Raw genomic sequence first — 14508 nt, 5'->3', positions numbered from 1 at the left:
AGGCATGGCTTTACTTTTAATGAAGAGTGTGTTGAGTTTTTTATTTCCCAGACATCTACGCATCCCTCTGCAGCGTTTGAATCCCTGATGCAAAATCGCTTTACTGCTACACAAAAAAATGAGAAAGCAAAATAAGCCAAAAAGAAGCCCAGCCTCAAATGGATTAGGATGCAGACCGCATCCCTTAGCTGTTTAGCTTTATCTAGGATCAGAAGAACTCTTCTCTGTGGAGCTTGCCTTCCTTCTCTGAAAGTTTTAGAGTTGCAGTCTAGGCAGAAGTTGACGGTGTTGAGCTTGTGCAGCCCAGACAGATCTGCGTTAGCTTTCCGTAGCGCAAGGTATGAACGTCCATAAGCAAAGTGTGAACTGGCAGTGGTCAACGGCTTTGCCGCAGCTGCTTTGTGCGTAGATGTCTTCCTCTTGCAGACAGTGCAAAGGTTTATCTTCTGCCACAAGAGAGGTAGATTTCACTGTGTCGTTCCTGGGACGGGAGCAGGAACAGAAGCCATGTCTGCAGAGCAGCCAGCGTGCTGTCAGCCAAGGTATTGCCCATGGCACCAAACTCTCCCCGAAGTCCCAGTACTGATGTAACATTTGCTGTAGGACCTGGAGTCTGTGCCTGACGCTCATCTCACCAGCGCGGAGACCCTGTGCAGAGAGACTCGCCAAAGTGACAAACCTGCCAAAACCACACCTATGTTTCTTGAAGAAATCCTTGCTGCAAGAATCGCTTGTGAAGGCAGCTGCTGGGGGATGTGTGGTGATGTGTTGCTGACCGCTGGGCAGAAAACCTCTGAGGCTTAGTATCAGGGGCCAAGGCATCCAGCAGTGAAAGGAATGGGACAAAATGTGCCTTTCAGATTTTCCGGAGAGCTGCCAGGTTGCTTGTTTGCCCTGTCTGCCATCCAAACGGTCATGTCCAACACTCAAACCTCCCTGCGGAGACTGCTGCCTGTGGGGCTGCTCGCAGCGTGTCTGCGTGTGGGCATCTCCCTCCTAGCCCTGTAAAACTTCTTGGACTACAGATGTCTGTTTCCCTCTGTAACACCGATTCTGCTTGTAAAAGATAGGTTTGGAGTGGAGAGTAAAAAGAAGGATGATCCTGAGATTTTTACCAAAACTTTTCTGTCTTGGGATAGCTTTGCCCCTGGCTGGCAGCCTCCTAATTTCTGGGGTGCCTTTCTTCCCCGTGGGGTGCTGGCTGTATACCCTTGGGGGAGCTGGAAAGGCAGGTTGTGGTCTAGCTAAACACTAGAGGGGGTGTCGGGGTTGGGCTAGAACTTTTCTCTCTCTCCTTTTACCCTGCGTGATCCGTCTAGATTTGTTTTATTTTATTTTTACGCATTACCAATGTGTCAAGTACTCCCTGGTCTCTGCTGCCTTTTTTGGAGTCATTCTGAAACCCAGCAGCTAAGCTATTTTTTGGGTTGCTGTGCCACTGCTGCCTGTAGGGTTCTCAGTCGTGCTTCCTATGCTGTTGTCTGTGTCCTGGCTGACCTTCGCACACACCGCTTGGAAGCTGCTTTCTTAATCCTTGAAACTATTATCCACCTTCCTTTTCTTTCCCAATGGCGCCTCTGGAGAGTTTCCACTTGTTTCGCTCGCCTGTCTCCGGGAGACACCGCTGAGTGGGTGAAGTGGGGTGACTTAATAAAATAGTTTAAAGGATTAAAACAATGAGTTGACGGGAGGAATGCAGGAGGATCAGCCGATGTGCCGACAGCTCGGCTGGGGAGGAGGACGGGAGCAGGATCGGCTCCTGCCCGGGAGTGCGGGCGGGAGGCTCTGCCTTTGATGTGCCCTCCACAGCAGGAGCCTGGGGGCCAGCATCGTCCCACCTCTCCTAAAGCATGGACCACGGCGCCGGGACACCTCCCCGACACTCCCGGGCTTGTGGTCTGCCCTCCTCCCTACCCGTGGTCACGGAAGACCTATGGCAATAACACAGCAACAACATCCCAAAAAGTGACTTGTAGGAAAACACAGGGTGTCTTTGGGGGCTTTTAGTGCGCGGAAGAAGGGAGCCAGTGTTTTGGCAATAGCTGGCTTCCCTCAGACCACCAGGATGCTGCATGGCAGAGGGTGCACTAGGCTGGAAAATAGTGTTGTTGCTAATGCTGGGACCTCTCTGTATGCCTCTTGTGCTTCGCTGTGGCGGCCGCCGCCTTCCCTAGCCTTGCCCTTTGAGTCCATGAGTCTAGGGCAAGCGTGAGCTGCTCCATGTAGCTGTTTGGAGACGCATCGTTCAGCCCTCGCCGCAGGGTGGGCAGTCGTGGGGCTGCCGCAGAGGGCTGGGGACACAGGTGTTGGGGGTCTCTGTAGCGTTAATACGCCTCTTCTAAGAGCAAGAGAAAGGTTTCTTTATAGCAGTTAAATGGACAGTCGTGCAGGCTGAGGTTTGAAGACGATCTGGCCCCTGCCTCCTGGGACAGTGGCTATCACAAAAATGACATCACGTTTTGGTGGGAATCTCAGAAATGCTCGTTGCGATTCAGACTGTTCGTTCCGAGCACATCGCGTAGCTGGGTGATGCTATGATCAGCCTCGTGCCTTCTTGAACTCTGTGATCAATGAGACGAGCAAAAAGGATTTCTTTTTCCTTGTGAAACAATCTCTTATTTTATTTGGCTCTTCACCACCCGAGTGCTGGGGATTCCTAGAATTTTCTCTTTCCTGGACGTTTGGGAGCTGTTCTGCAAACTTATTTTGCGCAAGTCTTGCTGGAACAGGGGATGATCCTGCTAATTTGTTCATTTCCCTCTTCCTGCCCTTTCTCTTGGGCAGTTTATCCGAGCCGCTCCTGCCTTGGCTGCAGGCACAGCCCAGGTTGTGCTCTGCCGTGGGCTATGCGCGGCTGTCCCGGTTCGGCTCTGTGCAGATGCATCGCTGCCCGAGCCCGATGCATCGCTCACCCTGGTGCACAGGAGCGGCTGGAGGCACATCATCAGCAGTCTATTTATGTTAGGAAATTAGCTTTTCTGGGCTTCATGATTGATTTCATTTTTTTTCTTTTTCCTCTTTGTGCTCGAGGAGCGCTTGTATCTGGCGCTGTGAATGGCCCGCAGTGTCTCAAACCCTTCTTAGCATTCTTGCGCTGTGGATGTGGCCCACGCCTTTCAGCCGAACAATACATGCTCAGACTCCCCTTTTGTTGCTGCGCTGCTAAAAACACGAGAGCGAAGCCTGCCGGGTCTTCCTGCCTGCCTGACCATCTCGCTCTCCTTTGAAATAGATGAGGAGATGTTTGCCCCTGCGGGGAGGCATTACAAGACACCCCCCATCAGCGGGGGCTGCTGCCTGACCCCCTCGCAAACAACTTTTTGCTGTTGCGTGATGGTGCCCTGGCTGTGTCTGAGGAAGGGGAGATGTTCTCTGCCTGTCTGAAGGAATGTCAGACCTTGCTGTGGTTCTGGGTTTCTTCTTGGGGTGACTTGTTCTCAGCTCAGGAAGTCTGCGAAGTGATGTCTTTTTACAGCCCATCAAAGCTGCACCCTATTTTTTTTTGTAATAAAATAGGATTTCAGAAGAGAAACTTTTCCAAAAGTTGCCCTGAAGGTAGCTGACGCCTCTTAAGACGCACCGCAGAGGTAGAGCACCGCAATCCAAGCGATGCTGGCAGCTCTCGCCGACTTCAGCAGGTGTGTTGGGCACCTGCAGTTCTGATCGCAGGTCAGTTTAGCAGCGTATCACAAAGTCTGTGCGTGTTTGCAATAGCATTTTCTTCTAAAACAGCATTGCACGTGTTGAAACTGGGTCTTTCCTGGTCCTGCTGGGTGAGGAGCGCTCTGCTTGTCCCTCCGCATGGCAGCCTGCTCCGGGTGGAGTTCAGCAGGGATGGTCGTGGCCATATTCTCGGCTATATTTGTAAAGGTGATTCCTTTGTTTTATTTTATCTTCCCATGGCGCTGGACTCGGTGTGACTGGTGTGTGACACAGAGCAAAGGACACTTGGAAACACACAAATTACTTTTTTTTTTTTTTTAAAAAGCGTGAGAAATGACCTGCTGCTGTTGCTAAAGGCTCCCGTTTCTGTTTCTCAGGTTGTACAGTAGCACGGGAGCGGGTGGCTTTGAAGCTCATTTTTCCCCGGTGCTGTTTTGTCTTGCTCAGACCCCTTCTGAAGGCCCCTTTCTTGGTCAGGAAGCGTTATCTGATGTGCCTCCTATCCAGCCAAAGCAAGCAGCCAGTGCTTTAATTGTCGGCTTGGCTTGGGAAGCAGGGGTGGGCGCAGCTGCCGCCTTGTCTTCCTGCTCTTTCTCTCCCCGCATCTTCCTTTCTATTTGATGTGCTGGTTTCCAGTTTAGTTTATGTTGCTATTTCGGTGTGACTGCGTGACAGCCCTCTGGCTTGCTGCAGCGGTGCCCTGTCTTAAAATCCACCCTCTGGCACGTCGAGGGCCTGGCAGGGCCGTGGGAGCATCCGAGGGGACCGGCTCGGTCCCCGAGCTGCAGCACCGCAGCGGGGAATGGCACCGGAGAGACCCCTCTCCAGGGCATCATTTCATGTTGTTGTTTAACTGCCCTGAGGTGGCCAGGCTTTTCCCAGACTGAGCAGAAAATGGGGGTGGGGGGGGTGTGTGTGTGTAATAATCAGTTGTCTTCCTCCTTATCAAAGGGGCTGTGGAAAAGGGAAGCGTGTTCACTTTTGTGGAGCTTGGGAGGCCTGTTTTTTTGTCACCTTATCAGTTCGGAAACGTTTTGAGGAGAAGGTGCTGTAAAACCCAAGGAAACGGGAGGCACTACCATTTTCAGGCCTTTGTAAAATTGTGACCAATTTTGAGAGAAGGGAATGTTGTTTGGTTTTGGTTTGGGTTTTTTTTGCCTAAAACATGGACCTGGTTGCAGGAGGGCAGCTCCCCTGGGCCCAGGGAGGGGTCTGCATGCGGTGGGGAGGAAGGGCAGGACAAGCGTGCCTGCTCCGAACCGTGGTGTTGATGGGTGCTGGGATGAGGGGATGGTCCTGCTCCGACGCTGCAGTCTGCTCTCAGATGAGCTCAGAGGCCACTGCTGTCCCCAGAGCACTCTGGCTCAGCCCTGATGGATAGATGACCTTCTCTGCCCCCGCACCACGCGTACGTTTTGTTCCATTAATGAGGAGGAAATTAAGAAACTTAATTTGACAGAGATTTAGTGCCCGGAGAGCATGGTGGTGGCCGTGTGCCTGGGCAAGGCTTCGTTGCAGAGCTTTTCTGGGACATGGAGCTCTGCGCCTGAGCTGCACAAGCACGTGACAGGTCGACAGTGTGGGAGTTCTCAAGATGAAAGGTTAAATAGAAACAGAGAAAGCTTCAGGTGGGAGAAGGTATCTTGAAAGCTCATCTGGGATGTTATCCCTTTGGGAGAGGAGATATAACTTCAGTGTAACGTCCAGGCAGAGGTGAGCTCCAAACGTTAGCTGAAGAAAGCTTTGGTACCCATCAAGTGCATGTGCCTTGGTCCTCTGGTGGTGCTGGGCTGCTCCTGAGGACAGGCAGTGCCCAGGTGTGCGAGGAGCAGCTCCCCCCTCTCATCCCGGAGCTCCCTGTCCTCAGATCTGCCTCGCAGGGCTGTCCCTATCCCCGAAGAAAACGCAAAGCCGGGCAGAGTGGAAGCCTGCTCTTCTGCACTGCGTGAGCTCAGCACTAAAATATGCTCCAAGAGTAGAGCTGTAAGCGAGCAGATCTGAACAGCGCTTGCACTAAATGGGCTTCTCGGTTGCCATCATCGGCAGACACAAGGATAACAAGTTCGTTACGGCTCCAGAAATACCAAGGGTCGTCGCAGGTGTGGAGGTCAGCCAGGCTGCCCAGGCATCCCATGCACCGAGTGATCCTGTGGCAGCTCTGGGAGCAGCAGGGATACCCGGCCAGATGCAGACTCTGACCTTGCTGTGTTCTGCCTCTTTTAGCTAGATACTGTTTTTTAATTCCTAGACTAGCGAGAGACTGCTGAATCAACCTCAGGCTTGGCTGTGTCTTCCCAGGGAAAGTGGTTTTCTCTCTACTAACTTCTGTGTATGGGTATTTTGAGATGAGTTATGTAGCTGTAAGATATATTAATAGAGTGTTTTCTTGTATCCTGCAAGATGATTACGTCTTATATGAGATTTCTCATTAAAACAGGGAGGGAACTTGAGTACCCGAGGCGTACGAAGTTTTTTCCTGGGACATACCGCAGCCTGAGCCACAATGGCAAAGCAAGCTGCTTAGGGAAAAGTTTTCTGCGACTGGCAGCTGGTGAGCAGCTCTGTCTGTCTGTCCAGTAACGCGAGCAGCTCTGTCTCTTGTTCCAAAACCCAGTATTTTTTACAGATTGCTTATTGGCATTTGTAGACCCGGGGGGCGGCATTTTGTAATGATTAAAAGGCACTGCCTATTGTGTTCTTAAGCAACTTGAAATGTAATTGATGTGTGTTGCAGCCACGCTCTTCTGGAGCTTTCCCAAAGGGGAAGAAATATTTCCTTTTCAAGTTGAGCAGCGCGGAGCCAACGGATGGAGCAAGGGACAGTGAAGCCGGAGACGCTGGAGCCCGCTCCCAGCAGTGCTGTCGCCATTAAGCACCCTCTCCTTGCCAGGCCCTGGGTGCCATCCCTCTGGGTGCAGAAGGGTCCCTTTACGGACAGCAAAGCACCGCAGCTGTCTGTACCCTCCTGCTGACACTCTTGGCATTTCCCAAATGCTTGTAAGCAGAGGTTTTTACCTCCCTTAGGGGGTCAACACCACTAATTTGGTAAACTGAGGTTATGGAGTGGAAGGAGGACTGGTCTGCAGCTGTACTGGAGCACCAGGGTCCTGGGGCTGGGACAAAACTCGCGGGCTCTGCGTTTATTTGAGAGCCTGAAGTGACTCCTGTAAAGTAGCTGTGCTGGTCAGGATTCCTGGAAGGGCATCCAGGGAATGGGTGGTTCTGGTGTGCATGCCAGTCGGGCCAGGGGATAACTGAACAGAAAGCTGCTTCTCCCCCTGGTTCGACTGGTGGTACTGGTGAAACGTGGGCATGTGGTTATGGTTTATGCCTGGAGAAGGAATTATTTAGGGGTCTGTAAGAAACAAGTCTTCAGGGAATTTGATTATAGCCAGCCACTAACAAATAAATACCAAGCCACCTGAAAGACCTCCTTGTTCGGTAGGAGCTCAGTAACTCACAAGTCACACTGAAAAAGAACAAATCAAACCATGGTAGCTGTACAGTAAGTGAAGAAGTATTTTAATTTGACAGCTAATCCCTTTCCATATCTATATTACGGTGGTGGCATGCGGGGTTTTAGTTGTAAAGAAACAGACAGGCATTAGTGGATATGATGCTTTTTATCTCATCCTGTCCCAGGGAAGACAGACTTTGTACAGCAGCGGGCTGCTTTGCTGATGGGCGCTGCGTTGCCTTCAGAGCATGCGGGAGGAAGCAAACAAACAAACAAGTCTGGAGGAGGGAAATGATTAGACGAGCCTCAGCTGTTTTTTTCCCCTCTTGAATGGCCCTCTTTCATCAGGATATGTTAGGACAAGTCCTTTTTCAAGCCAGGATATCAGTGGAAGACACAGTGTTCTGTAAAAGTCATCCAGTTCCTGGGTAGCATCAACAGACGCGATTTCTCTGCTCCGCACAGAATATACGGTCAACCTTTTCTTTTCCTTTTCTTTTCTTTTCTTTTTTTTTTATGGGTTTAGAAGCAAAAGGATGTGAGTTTTACAGCTAGTTATGAATCTTTTTGAATTTACTGACTTCTGTCTGACTCTTGGGCCAGCACAATGCTTCTGCTGTTCAAAGAAAACCAGTCCAAATTAGTATGTATAAGCCACTCGTTTTTATGCTGCTAACAAATGCTGCTTACTAGGGCATTTATCACTGCTGCTGAGGGTCAAAAGTTGGGGATGTTCTTTAATGGTAGGATTTTTCTGTTCTTTGGGAGATTTTTTTTTTAAAAAGGCTGGAGTTTTAGTTGTTTACAGGAACTGCAGGATTTAAAAGGGTTTTTTAAAACTGGGCTGGAATATCGTGCCTTGCTTTTTGCTCCCTTTTATTTTGTTAGCTGCCTTTTAAAGCCGTTGTGTGAAGTGACTGAGAGCAAAGAGTGTTCCTAGAGCGGAGATAAGGGACGGTGCCGGGCAATGTCGCTGTTTGAGGGTGGTGGAAAATAGGAGCTTTTGCAGAGAGGCGCTTGGATGCGTTACCTCTGTGCAGCACCGCGTGGGGCATGTGGAAACGGGAGCTTCTCTGGAAATCGGGTGCGCGGGTAGTGTTGGGGAGGGACGGGCGCTCTGACCGGTGCCACTTTGTAAGGTTAGTGTGCAGTTTAGGGAACAAACATTTAAATTAAAAAAGAAATCATGCTCTCAACAGGTCCTTTGGCTTTGCTTTCTGGTTCGTTTCCATGCAGACAAATACACGGTGACAAAAATTTTGCGATGTGGGTTGTTCTTTTCCTGCAGTCGTTTTCCGCTCCTGCAGTGCAGCTTTCTCATTTGCCTGCAACTGGGAGTATTGGGCTATATTGTAAAGATTTCCGGACGGTAAAAGAGGAGAACCTCAGGCAAGACGAACCGTCAAAGCAGGAGTTACCGATGCTTTTGAGAAGGAGCTCTGTCTCTTCCAAAATTTTTCCTGCTCTCGAAATCCCAGTCAGTACTTTATTAGGGATAAAAGAATATCCTTTGGGACGTTTTTTCACTTTCCCAAAGAAATATTTCCCAAAATTCTTGGGACAGGAATAACGTGAATTATCTCCTCGTGCTTTATCTAACCATTCCCTTCCTCTTGCTTAAAAACCAGCTGCGAGTGCGCGAAGCTGGTATCTAGCTGAATATCCCATACGTTGTGTTGGTGTCACTGCTTTTGTGTAACTTCTGGCCTTTTTTTAACGCTTTCCTGTGAGATCTGGTGTGAGAAGAAAACAAGGCTCTTCCTGGCTCGCTTATGGAATGAACCAGATTCCCGTTTGCAGAAATTCTTGCCGTTAGCGTGTGTGCCGGGCAGAGCCGAGCCGGGGTTTGGGATCACAAGCAAACTCTGGGCGGCTCGCGTTCAGACACAACTTAGAGCGGAGCGAGTGGTGAGTGCTAGAACACTGGGGGAGTGTAAGTGGAGAAGAGCTTGCTTTTAATTAGAGTGCAGTTGTCCTGCTGGCAATTTATTGATCTGATATATGACTTGTTGGAGCCTGGAACTTAGGCGAAAATTTTAGTTCACTTTTTAAAAGCAGCTGAAATCTCAAACTTAAACCTGATCCGGATTTCTCTGGGAATTTTGCACCTTGAAGATTCAGTTGAAAAATGAGGAAGCTTTGCCTGGGAGCCTTGGGCTGTGTTCTCAGAGAAGGGAAAAGCTGAACTTGCACTAAAAGCTGGAAAAAACATGCAGTTTATGTCTGCCTTCGCAAAAATACTGAGGCAGAATGGAGCATTAGCGCTCACTTCTGCCCAAAGGCAAAGACCCCAGATAAAGCACAGAATAGACGAGTGCTGGGAGTCGTAACTCCTGTGGGATCGTTCTCTGCAGCATAAGTAACTCCCATGTAGCACAATCTTGTAATGGAGCACTTATATTTAGTAGATAGCAGACAGTAATTAATGATGATCTATGTTTGGAAGCGTAGAGCGGCAGAAAATTGGGCTTTGTAACCAGGAATGTCTCTTGTGATGTTTTGAGCAGTGTAAGAAATGCAATGTAAGCAGTTACTGTGGCAACTAAAAGGTAGCTTAGTAGATGTTGATTTTCAGCCTTGTGGGAAACGCTAACTTTACCACTTAGGTCCAAGTCTATTTCTAAAATGCTCGCGAGTGCATTCTGGTACTATGTAATTAGGCTTGTGCTGGTGCTTACTGTAACTACTGATTTTGTTCAGCCTTCTCTTTAGTTATATTCTGGGGCCTGTGTGCCATTTGACTGTGTGGAAATATTGTTACGTATTTGCGTATACAGCGACCTGCCTTATCAGTAGTATTTTCCAGGATGGTTGTATCTAGCCAAAGAGCAAAGCGAAATCTTTGCTATTGTGTCGGTTGCTTTTTTTCCCCCTGAGGTTTCGGAGCAGTTTCCTTTCTCTTGTGATGTGCAGGTTTCATCTGCCCTCCCTTCCTCTTTAAATCGACAGGCGGTTTATGGTTGCGTGTTCTTGTTTTTGCATTCCAAAGAAATCTCAAGAACTGAAATTAGTAGGAACTGATTGACTCGGAACCTGATCTGAAGTCATTTTACAGGTCTAAGCCTGTAAAAAGTCTTACCCTTTCCTGGTTTTAAGTTGCAGAATTTGATAATCAAATGATAAAGTCATTTCCAGCCCATGACAGCTCAGGCAAGTATCTCCTGCAATGGCCAAGTAATAAAATGTTGGTGGAAAATGACGTGTGAATAATCCTGGAGCAATCCCGTGCAAGTGGTAGGATCAAATTTTGGGAACAGCTTCTCATGGCAAAATCCTACTATGTTTTAGTGAGAAGCCCTGTCTTCCCTAGGCGTACAGACCCGAGCACACATTTTGATGATATTTCCTGTCAGTTGACTTCCTCTGTTTTGTTTTCCAGCCTAAGCGAGAGCTTTTTCATGGTGAAAGGCGCAGCCCTTTTCTTACAACAAGGAAACAGCTCCCAGGGCCAGCGAAGTCTCCAGCATCCTCACAAACATGCAGGTAGTGGATTAAATCACCTACTGAAATTCCTTTTCCCTCTTGCTTTGCCGCTCATCCTGTCCACAGGGACAGGCTAATACCACACGTGGGTGGGTGGATGACTTTTCTAATTGTCATAATGGGCCTTCTGCAACCTGATGAGTAAAACCAGGTTTTCAGCCCTCTTGACTGGAATGGGAACGTATGATTATTGAGTCTTTGTTTAAACCTTTGTCGTTATCTTGGCACTGTAACTGAAGCAGAAATTTATTCTCTGCAGGCATTGTGGCATTCACCATGGTGTTCTTTAGCCAGGGAAGCCTGCTGAGCCAGAGGGTCTGTGCTGAATGTGTATCCCTGTTTTCCGCAGCCACAGATGAAGAAATGTCACTTGTTTCTGCTTCAGTGATTTGATCTTTGCCTTCCCCTTTGGCCTCCGGGGAGGAAAATCGGATGGGCTGAGTCACAGGGCTCTAGCACCTCTTCTGTAGCTGTCGAGGTCCTGATTCAGCATGGCAGGGACATTCCTCCGAGTGCTCTCCCAGCCTCCAATAATCTGAAGCTTGTGACTTCTGGTGCCAGCCGACAGCATTTGTTTTTTGAAACTACCTGTTGCTGGGTTTGTTTGATGCTGCCGCTAAGAGTGAGGAACGTTTTAACAGGATTTGGGTCTCTGGATAGATGTGCATTTCTTAGCTCCTTATATCCCCTTTCCTGGTTTCAGGAAAATCCCCTTTTCGGTTAACTCATCACAGTCTGGCCTGTAAGAGTTTATCATGGTTTGAGAACAGACTGTCCTTCCTCCCCCAGTCTCCTCCAGTGTGCCAAACTGGTGGGAAGAAATGGTAGGGAGTTGTATGGTGGACGTACATAAGGATTAATAAACAGCTAGGGGCTTCAGGAAGGTGGGTTCTACTTACCAAGTGGCTTTATGCCTTCTGTCTTTGACAGTTTTGGAATGAGTGGTTACTGGGAAAGAAGAAATAAGATCATTGGGGCATTTGGAGTGCAGGAGCACGTGGGAAAGGCACAGTGTGGTACTGTGTGTCTGCTGCTTAGTAAACACTCCAAGCACAAAGAGGGTGTTTGAATGCCAAGCTTGGCTTTGGGTTTCTTTAATTGTCAGCAATTTCGTATACCCAGCAAACATCCTACGGAAGGAATTTTATCTTGTATGGAAAGTTATGAGTGCATTACCAAGTTATTAGATGTGAACTTGTTTTGTTTTCTTGTAGATTCCTTGTTCCTTTTGCTTGCTTTCACCAAACAGAAACGTACCCGCTGCTCTAGAGCCTAAGGGACTGGTTGCATGAGCGCTTTGTTTTAGATAGAAGGGATCCATCACCCAAACTGGGCCACAGCCCTTCCTTCTCGCAAGTTTCTCGTGTTCAGATGTACCCTCCATAAGGCTGGTGGGGCTGATCCCATGATGCCATGTGTGTTTCACAAGTCAAAGGTTTTCTTTTCTCCTTTGTTCCTTTCCTTTTTTCTTTTTTTTTTTTTTTTTTAAAATCAGGGTTGTTCCTCCTGCACCTTCTTCCCCTGTCCTCAGTGCCCATATCCGTCTGTCTTCTCTACAATGCTGTAACAAGAAGAGCATCATCATTTGTGCCAGTCGCAGGTGGTCTCAATATATTTGGTAGCTTCCAAATATCATAAGGTCGAGGTCTCACGCACCCAGATAACACTCGTCCAAGAAGCTCACTTCTGTTAGAATTCTCGGGGACAGCAAAGTTAATTGGCCTTCCTTAAATGGTATATTTTGACTTAGAAACATCCAATTTCATTAAAGGTCAGGACCCTGCTGATTCTTAGTGCTGCAAGTCAGAGACCCTTTCTGATTATTTCTCTGCCCTCCCTGCAGGTGATTTGCCCCAGCACCTCCAGGTGATGATCAACCTCCTTCGCTGTGAGGACAGGATAAAACTGGTAAGAAAAGATGCATTTTCCTGATCTCCTTTCTGCTGCAGGCATTGGAAACAGAACCATAGGCATTCATGAAAAGCCATGGCAAATCCTAGATTTCCGAGGTAGCATAACTCTGTGCTGGCTGCCAGCCCTACCGTGTTTTCCTGTCCACTGCTGGTGCCCTGGTCCTTACATCCAGGTCAGGAAACTGGCCTGCCCGAATTGTGTTTATTTTGTTAAGTTTAATTTTCCAGTCGGCTGACAAACACTAATACAGGAGAAGAGACAGGAGCTTGCTGATGCTAGTGGACACTCTTCAGTCAGTCTTGAAACTGCATCCAAATGGGGCTGGGCTTTCTTTTAAAGAAATCTGCAGGGGCTGGAAAAGTCGCTGCAGAAAAGTCTGTGTCAGTTGTCCCCTCCAGCATGGCTAATGTATTTCAGTGAAGGCTCGTGACTGGAAGAGTCCTCTGAGCCTGCCTTTGTTTTCAGTTCAGTACGTGACCAATGTTTTTACCAACTTTCTAGTCGAACCTCTTTAGAACAATCTTCAGGTAAAATTTATAGTATTTCTCCAGACTGGGGCAGGTAACCCAGGCTAATCTTCTCCCCCACCCAATGCCAAATCAAACTGGCAATTAGCCTTGCTGGAAGATGGACCGTCTCTCCCTGTTGTATTTCATGCTGCAGTTAAATAAAGCTTTTGGGCACAATTACACCTTAAAAAAAAAAATTAGGCAGCAATGGAAGTAATAATTATCCAAAAGCTAGTTTGAAGAACCTGATGGCCTTTTTCTAGGCTGTCCGTTTGGAAAGTGTGTGGACAGACCGAGTCCGGTACATGGTGGTTGTATACAGCAGCGGACGACAGGACACGGAAGAGAATATTCTGCTGGGTGTGGATTTCTCCAGCAAGGAGAGGTATGTTTAAGGCAAGGCTGGGCTTGGAAATCGGGCAGGCTGGCTTCTCTGGAAAGCCTGTCAACGCCAAACTGTCCCCAAGCAGCTAGTTTGCAAATTCTAGCAAGAGAGAGGACATGCGTTGAGTTTTCTGACTAGTTATGAGGGCGAGGGAGTGATTTTAGTTTTGTTTTTTTTTTTTCCTCCAGAAAGATTTCATTCTCCTTGGAATCTCTGGGCGGTTGTGGGCAAAGCGTTCACGTGTAATGCTGTGTAATGTAGGTAGGGCTGTGGCATCTACTTCATGTGTGGTAGTTTGCTCTCTGCTCGCTACAAAATGCTCTTGAAGGCACATTTGCAAAACTGGAATTTATTCTAATCCACCAGACTTCACGTCTGTTGATGGTATGATGCAATGGAGCTGGTTTTTGGGGGGTAGCTTAGTTGCCAAATAACATTGAAAAACAATACTGCAAAAGTACCTCCAAAACCAACAAACAATTGTGTCGGTAATGAGCTGTTTCTTTTGTCTGACTGATAAGAGCACATAGTATTTTGAAAGGCAAATAAAATATTTTGTTATCGCAGACCCTCTCACGTTATTCCAGTTCTAGGTGAGTGAACCCAGGCAGAAAAGCTCTTGGCTTGGAGAGACAGGGGTGGTTTGGCAGAGCTGGAGTTAGAAGTCAGAGCTTCCAGGCTGTTGTTTCTGTTCTCCCATGATTTAGCAGGCTGCCATGTTGAGCTGGTGCAGCCAGTGTGACTTTTGTTTTCTTTTTGGAAAACCTTAGTGGATGTTTCCGTTGTTATAAGTAGGAGAGGGGAGCTTTTGCGCTGCAGCGAGACCTGGAGGGAAACTCCCACCCGTACCTTCCTAATACGATCAATGCCACTGGCTTTGCTGCTGCCTCTTGTCTCTGCTTTTAAGTTCCTGCTGTTAGCGTTACAGAGGAAATTCTAATTTCCTTCTGACACACTTAGTGTGCGACAGCAGTAAATGTTTGCTGTGTCATCTTCAAATCTGAAACAACCTTGCAATAATTTGCTCCTGGTGGCTATTGATGTGAGACAAGAGGAAAGATGGAAAAGTCATGACAAATCCATCCCAACTGTAAGAT

General features: G+C 48.1%; 1 protein-coding gene across 4 annotated transcripts in view; it reads left to right on the top strand.

The window, feature by feature from the left end:
- SSH1 (slingshot protein phosphatase 1) overlaps positions 1 to 14508 on the top strand; it is a 37429-nt gene that overhangs the window by 10549 nt on the left and 12372 nt on the right. The window contains exons 1-4 of one of the 4 annotated variants that reach the window (XM_074606403.1): positions 7486 to 7593; positions 10500 to 10603; positions 12447 to 12511; positions 13290 to 13411. In XM_074606403.1, the coding sequence (XP_074462504.1) occupies positions 10519 to 10603; positions 12447 to 12511; positions 13290 to 13411 (272 nt within the window). In that variant the 5' untranslated portion in view covers positions 7486 to 7593; positions 10500 to 10518. Of the gene's footprint in view, positions 1 to 7485; positions 7764 to 8902; positions 9029 to 10499; positions 10604 to 12446; positions 12512 to 13289; positions 13412 to 14508 lie in introns of those variants that run through there. The other 3 variants (XM_074606401.1, XM_074606402.1, XM_074606399.1) reach the window with 3 other exon arrangements.

Source organism: Larus michahellis, chromosome 13, assembly GCF_964199755.1.
Source record: "Larus michahellis chromosome 13, bLarMic1.1, whole genome shotgun sequence".
In the NCBI taxonomy this organism is placed as follows: Eukaryota; Metazoa; Chordata; class Aves; order Charadriiformes; family Laridae; genus Larus; species Larus michahellis.
This window is presented reverse-complemented; position numbering and strand designations above follow the sequence as displayed.